Source organism: Entamoeba nuttalli (assembly GCF_000257125.1).
Source record: "Entamoeba nuttalli P19 unplaced genomic scaffold asmbl_8287, whole genome shotgun sequence".
Taxonomy (NCBI): Eukaryota; Evosea; order Mastigamoebida; family Endamoebidae; genus Entamoeba; species Entamoeba nuttalli.
Window position 1 is genome coordinate 47,507 of NW_008579058.1, and position 18,197 is coordinate 65,703.

At 24.4% G+C, this 18,197-nt stretch overlaps 7 protein-coding genes across 7 annotated transcripts; 4 read left to right on the plus strand and 3 right to left on the minus strand.

Annotated features, from left to right (window-relative positions):
- Window positions 1-1,350: 1,350 nt before the first annotated feature.
- On the plus strand, window positions 1,351-3,747 carry ENU1_182820 (F-box/WD domain containing protein; the record flags this gene model as incomplete). Its single annotated transcript, XM_008861550.1, has 2 exons — window positions 1,351-1,358; window positions 1,434-3,747. 2 exons carry the CDS (start codon window positions 1,351-1,353, stop codon window positions 3,745-3,747), a joined length of 2,322 nt encoding a protein of 773 aa, XP_008859772.1.
- Window positions 3,748-4,188: 441 nt separating this feature from the next.
- ENU1_182830 (ganglioside gm2 activator protein, putative) lies at window positions 4,189-4,722 on the minus strand (the record flags this gene model as incomplete). The annotated part of the gene is made up of 1 exon (XM_008861551.1): window positions 4,189-4,722. The coding sequence occupies one exon, from the start codon at window positions 4,720-4,722 to the stop codon at window positions 4,189-4,191; it is 534 nt and encodes a 177-aa protein (XP_008859773.1).
- Window positions 4,723-5,635: 913 nt separating this feature from the next.
- Window positions 5,636-6,103, plus strand: ENU1_182840 (translation initiation factor eIF-5A protein; the record flags this gene model as incomplete). Its single annotated transcript, XM_008861552.1, has 1 exon — window positions 5,636-6,103. One exon carries the CDS (start codon window positions 5,636-5,638, stop codon window positions 6,101-6,103), a length of 468 nt encoding a protein of 155 aa, XP_008859774.1.
- A 2,825-nt stretch (window positions 6,104-8,928) lies between these two features.
- Window positions 8,929-9,491, plus strand: ENU1_182850 (eukaryotic translation initiation factor 4E, putative; the record flags this gene model as incomplete). Its single annotated transcript, XM_008861553.1, has 2 exons — window positions 8,929-9,243; window positions 9,297-9,491. 2 exons carry the CDS (start codon window positions 8,929-8,931, stop codon window positions 9,489-9,491), a joined length of 510 nt encoding a protein of 169 aa, XP_008859775.1.
- Window positions 9,492-9,652: 161 nt separating this feature from the next.
- ENU1_182860 (Rho guanine nucleotide exchange factor, putative) lies at window positions 9,653-14,479 on the plus strand (the record flags this gene model as incomplete). The annotated part of the gene is made up of 3 exons (XM_008861554.1): window positions 9,653-9,673; window positions 9,737-9,950; window positions 10,017-14,479. 3 exons carry the CDS (start codon window positions 9,653-9,655, stop codon window positions 14,477-14,479), a joined length of 4,698 nt encoding a protein of 1,565 aa, XP_008859776.1.
- A 123-nt stretch (window positions 14,480-14,602) lies between these two features.
- ENU1_182870 (hypothetical protein) lies at window positions 14,603-16,310 on the minus strand (the record flags this gene model as incomplete). Its single annotated transcript, XM_008861555.1, has 3 exons — window positions 14,603-15,462; window positions 15,628-15,981; window positions 16,064-16,310. The coding sequence occupies 3 exons, from the start codon at window positions 16,308-16,310 to the stop codon at window positions 14,603-14,605; spliced, it is 1,461 nt and encodes a 486-aa protein (XP_008859777.1).
- Window positions 16,311-16,411: 101 nt separating this feature from the next.
- ENU1_182880 (BRCA1 C Terminus (BRCT) domain containing protein) lies at window positions 16,412-18,151 on the minus strand (the record flags this gene model as incomplete). The annotated part of the gene is made up of 1 exon (XM_008861556.1): window positions 16,412-18,151. The coding sequence occupies one exon, from the start codon at window positions 18,149-18,151 to the stop codon at window positions 16,412-16,414; it is 1,740 nt and encodes a 579-aa protein (XP_008859778.1).
- Window positions 18,152-18,197: the final 46 nt, after the last annotated feature.

Consider the following 18,197-nt stretch of genomic DNA (forward strand, 5'->3'; position numbering starts at 1 on the left):
TGGTTTTTGTAATGAATATTCAAAATAATATGTACATTGAAAATAATAAATGAACAAATATATTGTATAATAAATGAATTAAATTTTGAATGATATTGACATTTCATTATTTAATATTTTTATTATCATAATATCAATATTTATTATTATTCATTCATGTATTGTTCATTCGCTTGATTTAGTATTATTTATTCAATTAAAAATCAGAATGAATTAAAGCATGAATATAATTTTTGAAATATAATCTCATTATTTATCATTTCAATATGTAAATCATTCTAATTATGAAGTAGACAAAAATGCATTTGAATAACAATAAATTATGTATAATTTACTTAATATAATTATCAAACTATTTGACAATTCTCATTTCAATAAACATTAGACTATAATAAAAGAATGAGAAGTATTACCTAATCACATGAAAAACATTATAAAAACAATAGATTCAAATATTACTCATCTATTAATTACTTCATCTTTTAAACACTCTTTATTTTTTATTGTCATATTGTACAATGTATAAGCAGAAAAATATGAAAGTAAGTATTGGTTTAGAATATACAAAAAGAATAAACAATGAAAATAAAAGAAGCAGTAGTATCTCCCAATTTCATCAATTAACACAACCTAAACAGCAAAATAAAATAATTCTCAAACATGAAATAGAATAAATAAAAGTCCGATTGATTAATAAATACTTTTTAATATACAACATTCAAATAAAAATATAACCCAAAATAAATAAAGAATAAGAAATAAATAATAAACGATTATACTCAATTTATTTTATTGATTAAAAGAAAAAGAAAATAATAATAATAAAATACAACAAAATAATATAAAATAATAATAAGAAAGAAAATTATATTTCACTTCATTTATATTAAATAAATTATTATCATTACCATATAATTTCTATTTTATTTATTACAGTAACATTGACCATACACTTTTCCCCACCAGGAATTATTAAGAAATACAAAAAATTAAAAAATAAGAAAAAAAAGAGTCAGGATGGAAGTCAATTTTAGACATAATGTTTTTCAATCATTTTTCAATAAAACTATAAATATCAAAATTTTCATATTTATTCTAAAATAAGGTTATAAAAGTTCTAATTCCCTTTTTCAAATATTTAACTCTTTTTCATTAAAAAAAAAGAAGAAAGGAAACTTTTTTTCTTAAATCATCTTCTCATGAACAATGTAGATACTGATATCATTCTTCAAAGAATGATTAAACTTAGTGAACTTTCTCAAGAAGATAGATTCTGGATTAAAAGCTGGAGTACAAAAGTTGATGGACTTCGTCCATCAACAGTACAACAAGCATATAGTTCACCCGAAAATGAGTTTGTGTTATATCATTAAAAATAGGAATTTTGTTTTAATTGATTTTGTACTAACCAATTTCAGTGCATTTTTTCTCAGAAGTCAAGCAGTCTTGTTATTAGAATTGGAGTGTCCAGAAGACTTTACTAAAAAGTTGTTATTTCAGTCATATAATCCTTTTACTATAAAATATAATCAATTAGATTTTTCTGATTCTCCAATATTTGAAAATGAAGTGAATTTATTTGGTTTCAATAAAATGGCAATTTGTTATAGAGCAATTAATATTGAAATAGAAAACAAGCGTATTTATTTATTATGTAGCATCTATGACCCTCGTTCTTCAATTATGCCTTTTAGAGATGGTGGTCATTTAATCTGGTGTATTGTATTTGAAAAACTTGCAAATACTCAATTTCGTGTTACGTATTTACTTAACTGTGTTGTTATTCCTTGGCTTCATGAAACAAATGTAGATATTGCCTTACAAAGACAAATGATGTTTTTAACACGGTTTTTCAGAACTTTAGTTGATCTTCCATCAAATATATCTGATGTTCCTGAATCAATTGCAGTAGAACGAAATGGGTATGAACTTGTTCTTCCTGAGAGACCATTGAATGGAACTCTTGTTTGGGATAAAGAAAATACTCGTATTTCATTATTATCAAGAAACAAATCAGAAGCATCATATATTCTTCATGGATCATTTGAAATAATTAGTAAAAGAAGGTTTACAAGAGAGTCATTAGTTTCAATGGTTTTTGGTAATAGATGTCATTTTATCAAATCACTTGGAGATGGTTCAACAATAGTTCATAAAGAACCTTATAAAGATATTTCTTCTGATCATCTTAAAATTTCATTATGGATTTATGGGTCGGTATGTTCTTTAATTCATTTTCATTCAATTCACTCACCAATGTGTAGATTTGCTCATTCACAATTATCTGATCATAAAAGAGTATTTTTCTTTCAAAATGCTTATGTATTTTATTCAAGAGATGAAAATAATACTATTAAAATTCAATATAATTTAGATATTACAGTAAAAGAAGAAACGATGGAAGATACTCAATCATCTCTCAAAGTATTTATTGAATTCTTAGAAAATATGAAAGAATTTCATTATGAACCAACTGAAAGTGAAACTTCTTCAGAAAATGAAGAAAAAAAATCACCATCATTAAGGATTGAATTAGAAAAATATGGACCAGATGAGCATTCATTCTTTCCTCAATTACCTATTACTGCATTAAAAAAAATATGTGAATATTTAGATGAAAAAAGTGTTAATTCTCTTAAATTTTGTAACAAACATTTAATGCAATTAATTGGAACAATGATTAAGTTTGGAAATGATATATCTTCAAGTGAAGAAAGAAAAGAAATATCAGTGAAAGATGTTTTAAATTCTATAGAAATTGAAGATAAAATAACAACAGAAACAAACAAAAATAAATGTGACTCTTGTAAATTAAGTTATGAAAGTCATAACACTACTAGTATAAATACACAAGTTAATAAATTCATCAATAAAACCAATGATACAAATAACATTCAACCAAAAATTTATGAAGGGCATACAAATATAATTAGAAGTGTAGATATTCATAGTTTTAGTAAAGCTATAGTTACTGGGTCTTCTGATAGAAAAGTTAGACTTTGGAAATATAACTCAAAAGAAAATGCACAAGTGTTCATTGGTCCAAATTCAAGTTTAGTTACTACAAGATTTGTAGATGATTATATTGTAGTTGCATATAAATGTGGAACAGTAAAATACATCCATCAAACAAATCCAAAAAGTAGTCTTGTATTTGATGTTCCAGATGGAAAAATGGAAGGTCTCTATCCATTAAAAAGAACACGATTTTTAACTTGGAATGAAAGAGTCCAAATTGTAACTTATGAAGACTTTAAAAGAAATATTGAATTTACATATGATGGACATGTAAGAAAGATAAGTGTATCCAGACCATTAAATGATTGGTGTTTTATTAGTGGTTCAGCAGATAGAACAGTTCATTTATGGGATATTAGATCATCATCTCCTATGGTAACAAAATATAGACCTCACAAATCAGGAATTACTTTATTAGAAACGTTAAATGATTTTCAGTTTGCTACTGTTGGGAATGAAAAAATTATTTGTTTATGGGACTCAAGAAAATTAGACCATTATTTTGCTAGTTCACCAAATAATACATGTGCCCTTGATGTTAGAGATAATTCTATTATATGTGGAGTTGATGGAGGACTAATTCAAATCCTTGATTATAAAGGGGTTTTAAGAAGATCTCTTACTTGTGGAGATTCTGTTGATATTAGTTCAGTGACAATGAGCAACCATGTAGTCGCAGTTGGTAGCAAGAGTGGAAAACTATATGTATTTGATGAAGTGTATTATTGAAATTTAATGCTTTTTAAATAATAAAATGAGCAATTAATTTTATCATTCCTAACAAGCAACTGAATTTTGTAATTAAAAGAAAGGAAAGGTTAGAAATTAGATAATTTTATTTTAAAATAAAATCTTATTCTGTTATTTCTTATTTACAAGAAGCTAATTGTATCACTTAATTTACTAACTTATTTATAACTCAATTATTTTAACATATTATTTTATATATATTATAATTTATATATTATCCATAAATTCATACCATTGCAAAACAAGAAGATTCTAGATATTCTATCTCAAAATATAACAAATGGTGAATTATCAAACATAATTATATAATTCTTTATCTTGTTACAAATGATTATAATAACATTTAATTATCTCATATTACTAAAATTTTATTTTCATAAAAAAAAATAATAAAATAACATAAAAATAAATTATTTAAATTTATTTTGTTGCTAATGAGAATTTTGCTTCATAACATGAAATTTCAGCTCCAGTAGGATCAGTGGCAACCATTTTAATTTTATAATTTCCTGAAGCTAACCATTCAATTCCATCAGGAATATCTAATGGTGGAATTGGAATAGAAGCAGTGTATCTACTTACTGGAATTGGGCATGAACATGGAACTTTATCAAATCCATGACTTCTAGTAGCATTCAAACATTCATCAGTAACATTAGCAAATAATTCACAAACATTATTATAAGTACATGATCCAACATTCTTTGCACATGGAATAGTAACCCAGAAAAGAACTTCCTTTTGGAAAGTTAAAGCAACAGAAGCTTCAGTAATTTCTTTAGTTACTTCAATATCAAAATTAAGAGTAAATCCTCCTTGAATATTTATAGGGTTATCTGGTTGAATAGTCATTTGATGAATTATGAAAGTAGGGTTCTTTGCACAAGAAGTAAGAGTGAAAGGATATGTTTTAGCAGAGGCAAGAATAACAAGACCCAGAATCAATGCAAACATGATTAATTGTCACTAAGATTTTTTTTGATCTTTTTATATCATATCTCAAATTAAACCAGGCAATTGCCTATCCTATTAATCAAATCTTTTTTCTTCTTTTTTATATTAAATATGACTTTTTTCAAAAATAGTCTAATCAAAAAAGTTTTTTTCTTTTATTTTTAATTTTTTCTTTTTAAAAATATTAAATGTATTAGTAGAATAATAATTTCTCTAATTTTCACATTTTTTATAAAAAAATCAAATTATAAGGGTAGCTCATTTGAAAATTCGTTTGGAATGGATTGTGGTTTTCGTTTTTGTTCTCGTGGATTTAATATGTTATAAAGAACAGTTGAACAAAATGGATAAAGAATACCAAAACTAATTCCAAAAGAAAAGAAAGCGCAAATACCAATTAAGACACCAAAATTCATTGACACAACCAATGAAGTAGTCAATGCAATTAATAATAAAACAATAAACACTACGTGCTTCACATTCATTGAGACTATCAAATATAAATTTATTTTGTAATTTTTTTTCTCTTTTTTTTTTCTTATCAAGTAAAGAAAGTGAGTAGAATGCAAATGATTGAGCCTCAAAAGAGATAATATTACACGGATTAAGTTATTATTATAAATTAGTTAAAATGGAATAAGAATAAACAAAATGATTTCTGAGAATAAATAATATTTTAAAATTGAACGAAAAAAAAAAAGAAAAAAAAAGAATAATAAAATAAAATAAAAAATGATTATTCATTTATTTCTTACGTGGATTAAAAAAAAAGAAGTTTAAATGAAAAGAGAAATTATTTAAATAAAAAAGATATTAAAAAGAAATAATAAAAAAGTTAATAAGTTTAAAATAGAAGAAATACCCTGATTGAATAAATAGGGAGAACTGATTTTGATAATTGCCACTTTATTAAATGTCAAGCAGTGATAATGAATTTGAAAAAGGTAATGCTGAACACTCTGGAGTATATCCATGCCAATGCTCTGCTTTAAGAAAAGGTGGTTATGTTGTTATTAAGGGAAGACCATGCAAAGTTTTTGAAATGTCAACTTCAAAGACTGGAAAACATGGACATGCTAAAGTTACATTTGCTGGTTATGATATTTTCACTGGAAAGAGACTTGATGATTCTTGCCCATCAACTCATAATGTTGAAGTCCCAGAAGTAAAGAGAACTGAATACTCTCTTGTTGGTATTAATGATGGATATGCATCACTTCTTCTTGAGAGTGGTGAAACTAGAGATGATCTTAAACTCCCAGAAGGTGAAATGGGACAAAAGATTCAAGCTGATTATGATGATGGAAAAGAACTCATTGTTGCTATTCAAACTGCTATGGGTATTGAAGCCATTATCGATTATAAGGAAGCTAAAGACTAATTATACTAACTCTGCTTTTTTGAATATTAGATTTCTTTGTAGTTTATTTTTATTAAATAATTTATAATTAATAACAATACAATTCATTCAAAACTTTGTTAATTTCTTTTTAGAATAAATTTAAATGGTTTATTCAAATATCTCATTTCATTACGTTAACAAATTGCTCTTTTTGATAAAAATAATTAAAAGAACTGTAAAATATAACTTTTCTTATGAAAAAAGAAACCGTTCAAAAGATTTGTAAAAAAACTTGTAGAAAAACCTGTAAAAAAGAAATGAAGAAACCAATGAAAAAGATGATGAAAAAGATGATGCAAAAAATGTTAAGAAAGCAATATTTAAAAATGCTTAAAACTTTAAAGTAATTAAATCTTTTCAAGATCAATTCTTATTCAGAAAATTTAAAATTGAATTGATTTTTAATTTATTAAATTATTTAATAATTGTTTAATTTCATCTTTTATCATGAAATTTTAAGAGTTACAAAAAATTAAAATTTTTTTATATTAATTTTTAACTTAATTAACTAATTACTAAATCAAGTGGCATTAGATATTGATTTTTCTATTTCACTTTGCTCAAGTGAGAATGTTTCGTTCATTCTCCATTGAATATATTTTTCATAAAGTATTTCTCTATCCTCATTCATTATCTCATACTATTTCATTAGGTTTTCATGTTATTATTCAATTATATTTTTTATTATTTATTTCCTTTACAATTATAATGTTTAGTTCTTTCAATATTTTTATCCTTTCTTTATGGAATAGTCAATTTATTGTAATTACTTTTATTTTATTCTATTAATTTGTCTTAGTTTTCTTAGTGAATTTTATCCATTTCTATTTTATTAGTAAATGTCAGAATTATCTTTTTATTATTTTATTATTTTATTTAATATTCATATTTGGTTTATTTTCTTTATAAATGTATAGTATTTTATGAAATATCCACTTTTATTGACTACTTCTTATTTCAATTCATCAATTATTTCTTTATTTTCTATTCTTCTTTTAGTTTTATCATTTTTATTGTTATTTGAAGAATAATTTCATTTTATTATCTTGTTTTATTCTCCATTACTTCTTCGTTATATTTTAGTTATTCTCAATACATATTCATTTATTGATTCATATTTATTGTTGTATTTTCTTATTTACAAATATAATTTATTGTTATATCTTCATTTGTTGTTATTTATCATTATAAATATAAACTTATTTCATTCATTATTTGATGTAATTATTAATTTGTTCATTTCATACAAATCATTATTTTCTTTCATTAATTATATTCATTTCTTCTATATTAATATTCTTCATTACTTCAATTTATTTGTTTTATCATTTCATAATTATTCTATTTTATTAAATGATTATTTATTTTATTCAATTTCAATATATTCATATATTTCAATACATTGACTTTTAACTATTTTATGAATGTCTATGTGTTATTCTTATTTTGTATAATCTAATGTACTTCATTACATTCATTTTTATTAATTCTTTTACCACATGATTTATACAATCTTTTCAACATTCTATTCTTATTCATTTTCCTCATTTCTTTTATTTCATTATCTTCTATTAATATTCATTTATTCTTTAATTATTCATATTCATTATTATCTTACTAGTTCATCAATGTGTTATTCTATATTTGATTTTATTCTTATTCTTTCTTCCCATTTCTTATCTTTATCTTATTTTTATTTATTTATTTTATTATTGGTTATTTTATCAATCATATGACTTATCATTATTTCTTTCAATTTAATGAATAGAAATGAATTTTAATTCATTTTTCTACTTCTTTTTATTTCCAATATCATTTTCTTATTTATTTCTTCATTTCTTCTTGTTCTTTTAATAAATTCTATATATTCTCCTTCTATGCTTATCTTTATTCATCTTTCTTTTCTTTCATCTATTATTTTATTAATTTCTAATTTTCATTTCATCATTTCTACTTTGTCTTGTTGCTCTTGTATTGTTTCTTTAATATTTCTTTTTGTTCTTCTTCTTACACATTTTCTCTTTCACTATTCTTTCAATTTCTTCATTTCACTTTGTCTATTCTCCTACTATGTTTTTGTTCTTTATTTCTTTTCTTTTGTCTTTCTTTGTCTTTTCTTATAACATCTTTTACTCTTTATATCCTTTTCCTTCGTCTTTGTTATTCTCATAATATTATTAATTACACAAACTGTCTTCATTAAGATAAGTGTTGTTATAATAATTGTTTTTATCGTTAGTAATATTTTCTAAATCTATTTGAAGGTGAAAAGTACTTTTATGAGAATTTTGTGGCTTTTTTGTAGTGTAAAAATGATATAAAAGATAAATAAGAATATATTAATAATACAAAACATTACAAGAGAAATTAATGAATGTGAAGAGGAGGCATTAGAAAACAAACCAGTTGTAATAAGTAACATTTAAATTCTTCATAAATTAACCATAAAATTGAAAGAAATAGAAAATGATAATAGAAATAAGAATATTACTAAGAATAGTATAAAACAAATGATGGACGATATGTATGAATTATAATAACTTTTGTTTTGATGATATAAGTTCAAAACAAAATACTCAAATAATATAAAGAGTGATGATGAGTCTTATAATAATTATAGTACAGTGACATATCAAATCAATGAATATGAAAGTAAATATCGTTCATTAGATTATTTTTGACTAATGCAATTGTTCAGAGATACTAAATGTTAGTAGAAAGTCAAAGAAATGGGAAAGAAAGAGAAAATTAAATTAACAAAATATGAAAAACAACAAAAAAAAACAAGAAAAAAATCATATAAAATGACTGAAGAAATGTGGAAGGTAAGAAATTATAATGAAGAAAAACATCAACTTTCTGATTGTTGGGAACTGTGGGTTGATGAGATGAGTGAATCCTTTTCATCTTCTGAACTGAATGCAAGGTCTATTGCTATATTTCAAAGTGTTGAAGAATTTTGGAGTGTATATTCTTCAATGAGTTCATTACAAGTTATGCCAAAAGGAGTTGATGTTTATTTATTAAAGAGTGGAAATAGTCCAAATAATGGTCAAAAAATTATTCTTTCATTTAGTGAAAAAGTGAAAAGTGAATGGGATTTAATTTATCAACAAATAGTTTGTTTAGTTAATAAAAAAATCAAATTACCGATTGTTAATGTTTTTATTAGGTATTATTGTGTGTTGGTTCTACTATCAGTTATTATACTTCATTAGTTGGTATATCATATAGTGTTGGAAGTGGTTTAAAAATTTCAATATGGTATTCTGGTTCAAATGAAACAATGTTAAGTGATGTAGTTAGAGATATTAATTTAATTCCTAATATGGTGGAACACACAACTCGAATATCAATAAAGAATTAAAAAAGAGAATGTTTAGTTTTGAAATAATTAAGTTTTTAATGATTAAGACATATAAAATAAAAAATTTTCTACTAAAAAAAATGTTTGTATTAAAAAAAAATAGGAAATAAGTTTCAATCTAATAAATTCATCTGAAAAAATTCATTAATATTAATTAACGAATGGACTCTTCTGCACCACCTGTTTGTTCATTTTAAATTATACTTCATTTTCTTATTTAACTGTTTGACTTATTTTTTTCTTAGCCAGTTCCACCTCGTAAATATTCTAAAACACTTGGTAATATTCAACTTACATCATCATTACCTTCTTTTCAAGAATCAAGTACTGATAGTCAAGACAAAAAAGAAATTTTTATTCCGTCAATTAATTGTACACAACCATTTAAAAAAGAAAGTTCAACTTCTCCAAAAAGCCCACGTTCACCTCGAGTAGCTAGTGCACCACAAGAAAGTTTTAGTTTGCTTTAGTTTTTACATTGATAAAAAAAAGAGGGGAGTACTTTAATAAATACTAATATTACAGAATTTATTTCACCAATTCCAGGTAATTTAATTACTTCAGGTAATGTTATTGCAGCTCATTTAAAAAAGTTTCAAAATGAATCTATTACTTCTGATAAAAAAGAAACAGATGAAGAGTTTTTTGCGCGTATTAGTCAAAGAGAAATGACTGACAAAGATAAAGACCATTATCAACGAGTTATTAATGAATATAATCAAACCGAGAAAGCACATATTAGAGGATTAGAAATTATGAAAGAAGTATATTTAATTCCAATAAGTAAATGTGTTTCTAAAAGTGATGAAACATTTATACGTGATGTATTAACACAAGTTGATATTATTATTCAAGTACATCAAAATTTCCTTGAAATGTTTCAAAAAGGATTAAAAGAAACAAAACCAGGAGAATTACCAATGTTAGGTAAAGAGTTTGTAAATAGTTTACAATTTTTAAAAATGGCATCTCAGTATATTGGTAATTATGATAATTATATGAAAAAATTAACTGAAATTACTCAAAAAGATTCTTCTATTGAAAAAAGTGTTAAGAAAGCAAAAGAAAAATTTGTTAATGAACATAAAGATGAAAATATCACTATAGGATCAATTCAACCATTAACGTTTTATCTCATTACACCTATTCAACGTATTCCTAGATATGAATTACTTATTAGAGATATGTTAAAAGATGTTGGAAGAGATTTTCCAGATTTGGAACAATTAAAAAAAGCGTATTTACAAGCAAAAGAATCAGGTAAAGGAGTTAATCAAGTTAAGATGCAATTAGAAGAAAATGAAAAATACACAATGGTAAGGGATATAATTAAAGGTGAATTAAAAATAAAAGAAGAAGTTTTTAGAAAATTTATTTGTTGTGGACCAATGTATTTTATTGAAAATGTAAATACACCACCATCTAAATTAGTATATGTCTTTTTATTTAATGATGTTCTTCTTGAAACAAAACCATTAAAAATTGCAGGAAAATCAGTTAATATTGAAGATGGAGAGAGTTTAAAGAAAGTATTTAATAATTTAAAAGAAATAAAAAATATTAAAGACTTAGAAACATATGAATTTGAATTAATTAGAGAATTACCATTTACGTTAGGTGCATGTACATTTAAACCAATTAATGACACTAGTGAAGTAAAGAATTTATTTTCTATTTTATTAAGAGAATATAAAGTTATTAGAAATGTTGAAAAAGATTTTCCAACATTAGCCAAATATTCTACATTTACACAAGAAGAGAAAGAGGCATGGAAATCTATTATTTATGACCAATTTAGATATATAGATGAAATAATAGAAAATAAAGAAAAGGCTCAAAAAAGTAAAGGAGATATTGTTACTTCTGAATTGTTTAGAGTAGAACATATGAGACAAACTTCTTCAACAGCGTCTTGTATTAATAATAATGATTCAAGTGCATCTAATACTGAATCTTCAAAACATATATCAGATACATCATCAATTTCTACTAATTCATCATCAGGAACATCAATTATTGGAACAACAAAAGTAAATAATAATGTTGTTCCATTAATATCATCAAATGAAAAAAATAAAAATTCACAGCAATTTAGTATTCAGTATATATCTGATACTCCTGGTAATTTAATAACATCAGGTAATATTATTAGTAGTATATGTAAAACATTATCTGATTTAGAAAATCAACATAAAAGTGGGAGTGATGAACAATTATTTAAATCAATAGATGAAAGGATAATGACTGAAAAAAACAACGAACATTATAAAAGGGTTATTCATGAAATGACTGAAACGGAAAAAATACATATTAAAGGATTGGAAATTTTAAAAGAAGTCTATTTAATTCCTATTACAAAATCAACTAATTCAGAAAGTGTTAGTTTTGTTAAAGGTATAATTTCTCAAATAGAAATTATTATTGGAGTTCATAAAAAATTTTTAAAAATGATGGAAGAAGGAGAAAAGACATCAAATGAAGGAGAGTTACCAATGTTAGGAGCTAACTTTGTCAAGAATATTCAATTTTTAAAAATGGCTGCTACATATATTTCAAAATATTCTAGTTATCTTGAAGGTCTAACTGAAATTATGAATAAAGAAAAAGATGTTGTAAAAGCACAAAATAAAGCTAAACAAGAATATAGTAAATCACATAATAATTGTAAAATTGAATTAATGTCATTTTATCTCATTACACCTATTCAACGTATTCCTAGATATGAATTACTTATTAGAGATATGTTAAAAGATGTTGGAAGAGATTTTCCAGATTTGGAACAATTAAAAAAAGCGTATTTAGATGCTAAAGAATCAGGTAGAGGTGTTAATCAAACTAGAATGCAATTAGAAGAAAATGAAAAGATGTCTCTCATTCATCAAGTTATTAGTGATTTTCCAGAACTTCCTAATTCATCAGCTCGTAAATTTATTTGTTGTGGACCAGTTTTTGCTATTCAAAATATGAACGATTTTCCAAGTAATATTGTTTACTTATTTTTATTTAATGACATTATTGTAGAAACTAAGGTGGTTCGTTTTAATGGTGTTAAAATTAAAGAAGAACAAGGAGTTTTTGATCCAGTGTTATTTAAAGAATTGACTGAATTAAAGAATTTTGAAGAATTACATAATATTAAATTTATACTCTCTAAAGTTTATTACTTCCAAACACAATCTAAAGTTATGCCACAAGGTGATAGTTCTATGGTAAAACATGTCCTGATGCTACTTGCATTTGAAAGTCCACAAAAAGAAACTGAAAAAACACCATTTGCTTTAATCAAATATGCTGCACCAACAGATGAACAAAAAGAAGTTTGGAAATCAGTTATAAATGATCAAATAGAAGCAATTAAAGATAGAGAAGAAAAGAAAAAGAAAGCACAAATACAATTAAACGAAAATATTTCTGAATCTGTTAGTACTCCTGAGAAGAATTATTCTCATGTATATAATAGATTAACAATTAAGTATAAAGCCAAAGAAGTTGGGTCATTAGTCACATGCTCTGGACCTATTGTTGCTGTAGCTAAAAGGTTACAAGATAATTTTGATCATCCTGAAACAAATATTGAAGCATTCTTTAAAAAGATTGAAGAGAGAGAAATGACTCCAGAAGATGAAAGGTGTTATCTTAATATTATTCAAGAATTAGAAAATGGAGAAAGAGATCATCTTATGAATTTAAGAACACTAAAAGAAGTTTATTTAAATCCAATAATAAAATTAGTCAATAAAGAACATGCCACAACAATAAATGAATTAATTCAACAAATTGATGTAATGATGAATATTCATCAGAATTTCTTAGATACTTTTGTTAAAAGTAAAGAGACACAACAAGGGATACCTGGCATTGGTTCAGAATTTGTTAAAAATATTCAATTTTTAAAAATGGAAGCAACATTTGTTAATAATTTTAATACATATCAAAGTGTATTAGATGAAGTTTGTAAAGACTCATCTATTATAAAAGCACAAAATAAAGCTAAAGAACCATTTATGCAACAAACATTAGAAACTGAAATTCATCCATTTATGTTTTATCTTAATCGTCCACTTGTTCAAACACCAAAATATGAGTCATTAATTAAAACAATGTTAACTCATGTAGGAAAAGGATTTTTTGAATTAGAATTATTAAAGAAAGCATATTTAGACTCAATAAAATGTTCAGATAGTGTAAATATAATGAAAACAAGAATTGAAGAAAGTGAAAAATATCTAATGATAAGAAAAACAATTATAGGACAATTTAGTAATGACACTATTATAGCTCGTAAATTTCTTTGTTGTGGTCCATTATTTATTGTAGAAAAAGTTACAGAAATACCACAAAAATGGATGTATTGTTTTTTGTTTAATGATAGATTAGTTGAAACAATGCCAATTAGTATTGATAATAAACCAATTAAGGATTTTGTGGATGCATTTGCAAAATTAAGAAATATGAAAAAAGTAGAAGAATTAAGTAATTGGCAATTTGAAATAATAAAAGAATGTATATTTAATACAGAGACATATGTTGAATATTGTTCACATGAAAATGTATGTAAAAATCTTGTAAATTTAAAGATATCTCAAATACCATATAGATTTTCATGTTCTACTTTGTTAGAGTCTGACACTTGGAATTCTATTATTTTTGATCAAGTTGAAAGACTTAAAAATATTGCTCAAACAAAAAGAAATAGAAGAAACGCTGGATTAGACTTTGAAATTGGACTTCATAAAAAAACATTAAGTTCATCAGTTATTTCTATTAGTAGAACTCGGTCAACTGATACTTGTGATGACTTTAAATCAAATACCAATAACCTAGAAAATAAAATTCCTTCTCGAGAATCTCCTTCTTCTACACCTCGAAGAGCTCGTAGAGGAAATGAAGATGATAGAATGAAAGAATTACAACGTCTTCAACAAGAACAATTAACTGAAAAGCATGGAGATAAAAAGAAGAAAGAAAAAGATAAAAAGAAAAAGTAATTAGTATTTTTGTGGTATTAAAATATAGATTCAATTGAAAAAAGTTTCATTCTATTCCATTTAATTTCATTCAGTACATTTGTATATCTATTTAATTAAAGAGTAATACATATAAACTGTATATTAAATAAAATTTATTTTTAATGCTTCTTCATATTGTTGAAGAAGCCATAATATTCTTGGAATGAGAATAGGTTGATATAATTTCATAGAAGCTAATATTAATGTTAGACCTTCTAAATCACAATTATATATTTCTTCAAATAAACGAATCCATTGACAATTACGATCAAGATGAACATCACCATACTTTATTGAATTAAAGAATATATTTCCTCTCATTCCAAGTTCTTCAGAAAATCTAAGTAATAACATTTTTCTTTGTTTTAAAGACAAAGAAAAGAAAGATGAAATATGGCTCATAACATAATTTGATAATCTAGCATTCTTTACTATTGACTGATAATTACTTGTTTGAACTTTTCTTATTTTAATTACTGATAATTTATCTAATTTTTGAGTTTGAATCATCCACTGAATTAATTCATGTGCACGGTTATGAAAATGTGTTGGTAAAGATAAAGCAGAACATATTTGAACTGAGCGACGAGAAGGATCTATTATGCAAAAAGGAAATGGAAAATTGATATAACTTTCAACAGGTATTTCTGGTGTAAAAGCAATAGAAAATAATGGAATTGGTTTTTCTAATACAACTGGATAAAAAAACATTGGATAATAATGTCCCATATGAATTGGTGTATTAAATGGTTCGAAAAGATTCATAAATGCACTTGCACATTTACTATTTGAAGTTATACATATTGTTGTATAAGTTTGTTGATGAGCAGAAATAGCTGAAGAAATAAAAGAAATATCATCTTTAAATTGTTTTGAAATCGTTTGTTGTGGTAAATAATTTTCAATTGGAAGAAGTTCTGGTTTAGGGAATGTTAAAGACACTAATGTTTTTTCTATAGAGTCTATCAAATTATTTATTTCATTAATAATAAAATCTAAAGCATTTCCTTTACTGAAATGAGTCACATAGAATTTATAAATAATTAGATTTAATGAATCATAAAGAGTATCAAAGAAAAAATGATTTTTAGTTAATGGAGTTGGTAGTACTGGAAAATTTAATGAACAAGTTAAAATTAATGAAGCTCTTGACCCTCCAACTTTTTCAATAAAGAATGGAAAATGTATTGAAAAAACTACATCTTCTACTTCTGTACCATTAAACTGACATGTTCCATAACAAAATAAAAATCGAGTTGGAATATAGGTTGTTTTAGCCATTGACTTAGATTTTCTAATTGAGTTGTTTAATGATAACAAACGGAAATATTGATTCATTCCAAATTTAATTAATTCCATTGCACTATGCCTATTAGGAGTTTTACTTTCCCACCCAATATCAATTTTCTTTGTTGAATGGTCAGGTTGAGTTGTTAATACAATACGAGACACATATTGAGATGAAATAGTTGTTGTTCTATCTATAACATTAATAGGCACAAAATAGGCATTAAAATTATTAGTTTTAAATAATAAATAATTTATAATAAAAACAAAACAAACTATATTTCCAAGAGACATTAGTGAAGGCTTCCTTCATTTTTATTTTCAATGTTCTATGATACGTATACCAAATTAATCCCCAATGTTCATATATATCTTTGCATATAAATTTTTCTTTAGTTAATGAAGATAATGTAGTAGGTTTTATACTTTTTCCTTTTGGTGAAGTAGTTTTAGATTGAATTCCTGAGATCGGAGTAGAGTTACTGAAAGAATGCCAAGACTCAGAGTTAGAAGAAAAAGACATATCTGGTTGAAATTATAGTTTTTTTATAGTTTTTTTATAAAAAAATAACAAAAAAAGAATTAAATCAAACTAAATAATATATAAAAATACTTTTTATTCTTTTAAATAATATAGTCTTTTGTCTCTAATTGACAATTATTACAAATACTATCAAATAACCAATCACATTGGATACTTCCTTTTTCAAATCCAATACTAATATCTGATTCTTTTTTATCTGTTACAATCTTTGCACCACATTGTCTTAATAAAAATATATATTCTAATTTTTTAAATCCTATAACTTCTTTTTTAGGAAAAGAACTTAAATACACTCTTAACCCATTTAGAAGTTGAACATTGTTTAATCGTTGTTGTTTACAAGCAATATATTTTGTACATTCATAATCTTCTTCTTCTACAATATTATTACTCTTTATTATTGCATCAATCCAATCGTCACTAAGAATCCATTTACCATCAGAAATTCCTTTTAACATTTTAATTGTTCTACCAAAATTATGGCATACAATATGTGTTGCACGTTTATATACTTCTGTAACATGGAGATGAGGAATCCCATCTAATGACTCTAAATAATGTTCTTTTTGTTCATCTTCAAATCCACTAAGATAAACGTAAATATCATTACATTCTTTTTTAATAATAGGATTAATGTGAACTTTTTTATGATTATTTTGTTCTTTATTAATTTTTGACGATAAAAACACTTGAGAATGAATAGAATTGCTTATCTTATGAATACTCTCTTTATCTTCTTTTTCAAAAATTCTTGATTTTTGTGGTTTCTTTGGATGTTGGGTATTGGTATTTTCTTTTAAATATATATAAGGAATATACTCATCAATTAAAAATTCTACTTTCCTTGGATTCTTTCTAAGTCTTTGAACAATATGATGCTTTGTAACTTGTTTATCTTTTGATTCATTATCATGTTTCATAGACTGTCCTTTTGCTAATTCTATAAATTTTTGTATTATACCTTTATTTCTAATTGATAATACTTTTTCTTTTTTACTTTCACTCTCTTGCTCTTTAACTGTTTTTTTCACATGGATTTTATTTGTTCTTCGTTTTGTATGTTTAATAGACGTTTCTCTATATTGTTCAACAAGAAAATCTTCAAATGTTTTTGGCTTTTTTAAGAGAGTTACTTTTTTATATTTTTCTTCATCTTGTTCTGTTTTAGGAAGTTTTGGTTTCTTTTTTCCTTCACTTAATTCATTGATTTGATTACTTTTATTTAAATTAAATGGAGTTATTTTAGTTTGATGTTGAAGTAGTTCATTTGTTTTAACATAGCCATTAGTTTTTGTATTAGTAGATTCTTCAGTCAGTGTTGTTTTTTGAGGAAGATGATTAAGTTCTTTTTCTTCTATTATTTTATCTTTCAAATTTGATTTATTCTTACTGGGTGTTGTCATATTTGAAATATTATTGCTTGTTTTGGGTTGTTTTATTATGTTTTCTTTTTCTTTATTAATATCCTTTAATGAATCTAATTCTTCTTCTTCAAATTTTTCCTCTTTTAATTTTTGTTGAATTTCATTAAATATTTTTTGTAAATTTTTATCTTCATTTTCTGAAGAATGTTTATGTTCGTTATTATTAATAGAAGAAATATCTTCCATAAATGTAGGGTTAGAAACACTTTGTTTAATTTCATTATCTCCTATATTCATTTCAAAAACATCTGGACAATTTTCACTTACTTCTTCTTCTTTTACTCCAAGAAATTTTTCATATTTTCTTATTTTAAACAAAGAGTCATATGCGTTTTGCATTTTTTCGATTATGTCACTATCTGTTGTAGTGTTATCACTTTCATTACTTTCACTCATTGATATTTTAGTGTTTTTCAAATTCTTTTTTGAAAAAAAAACAACT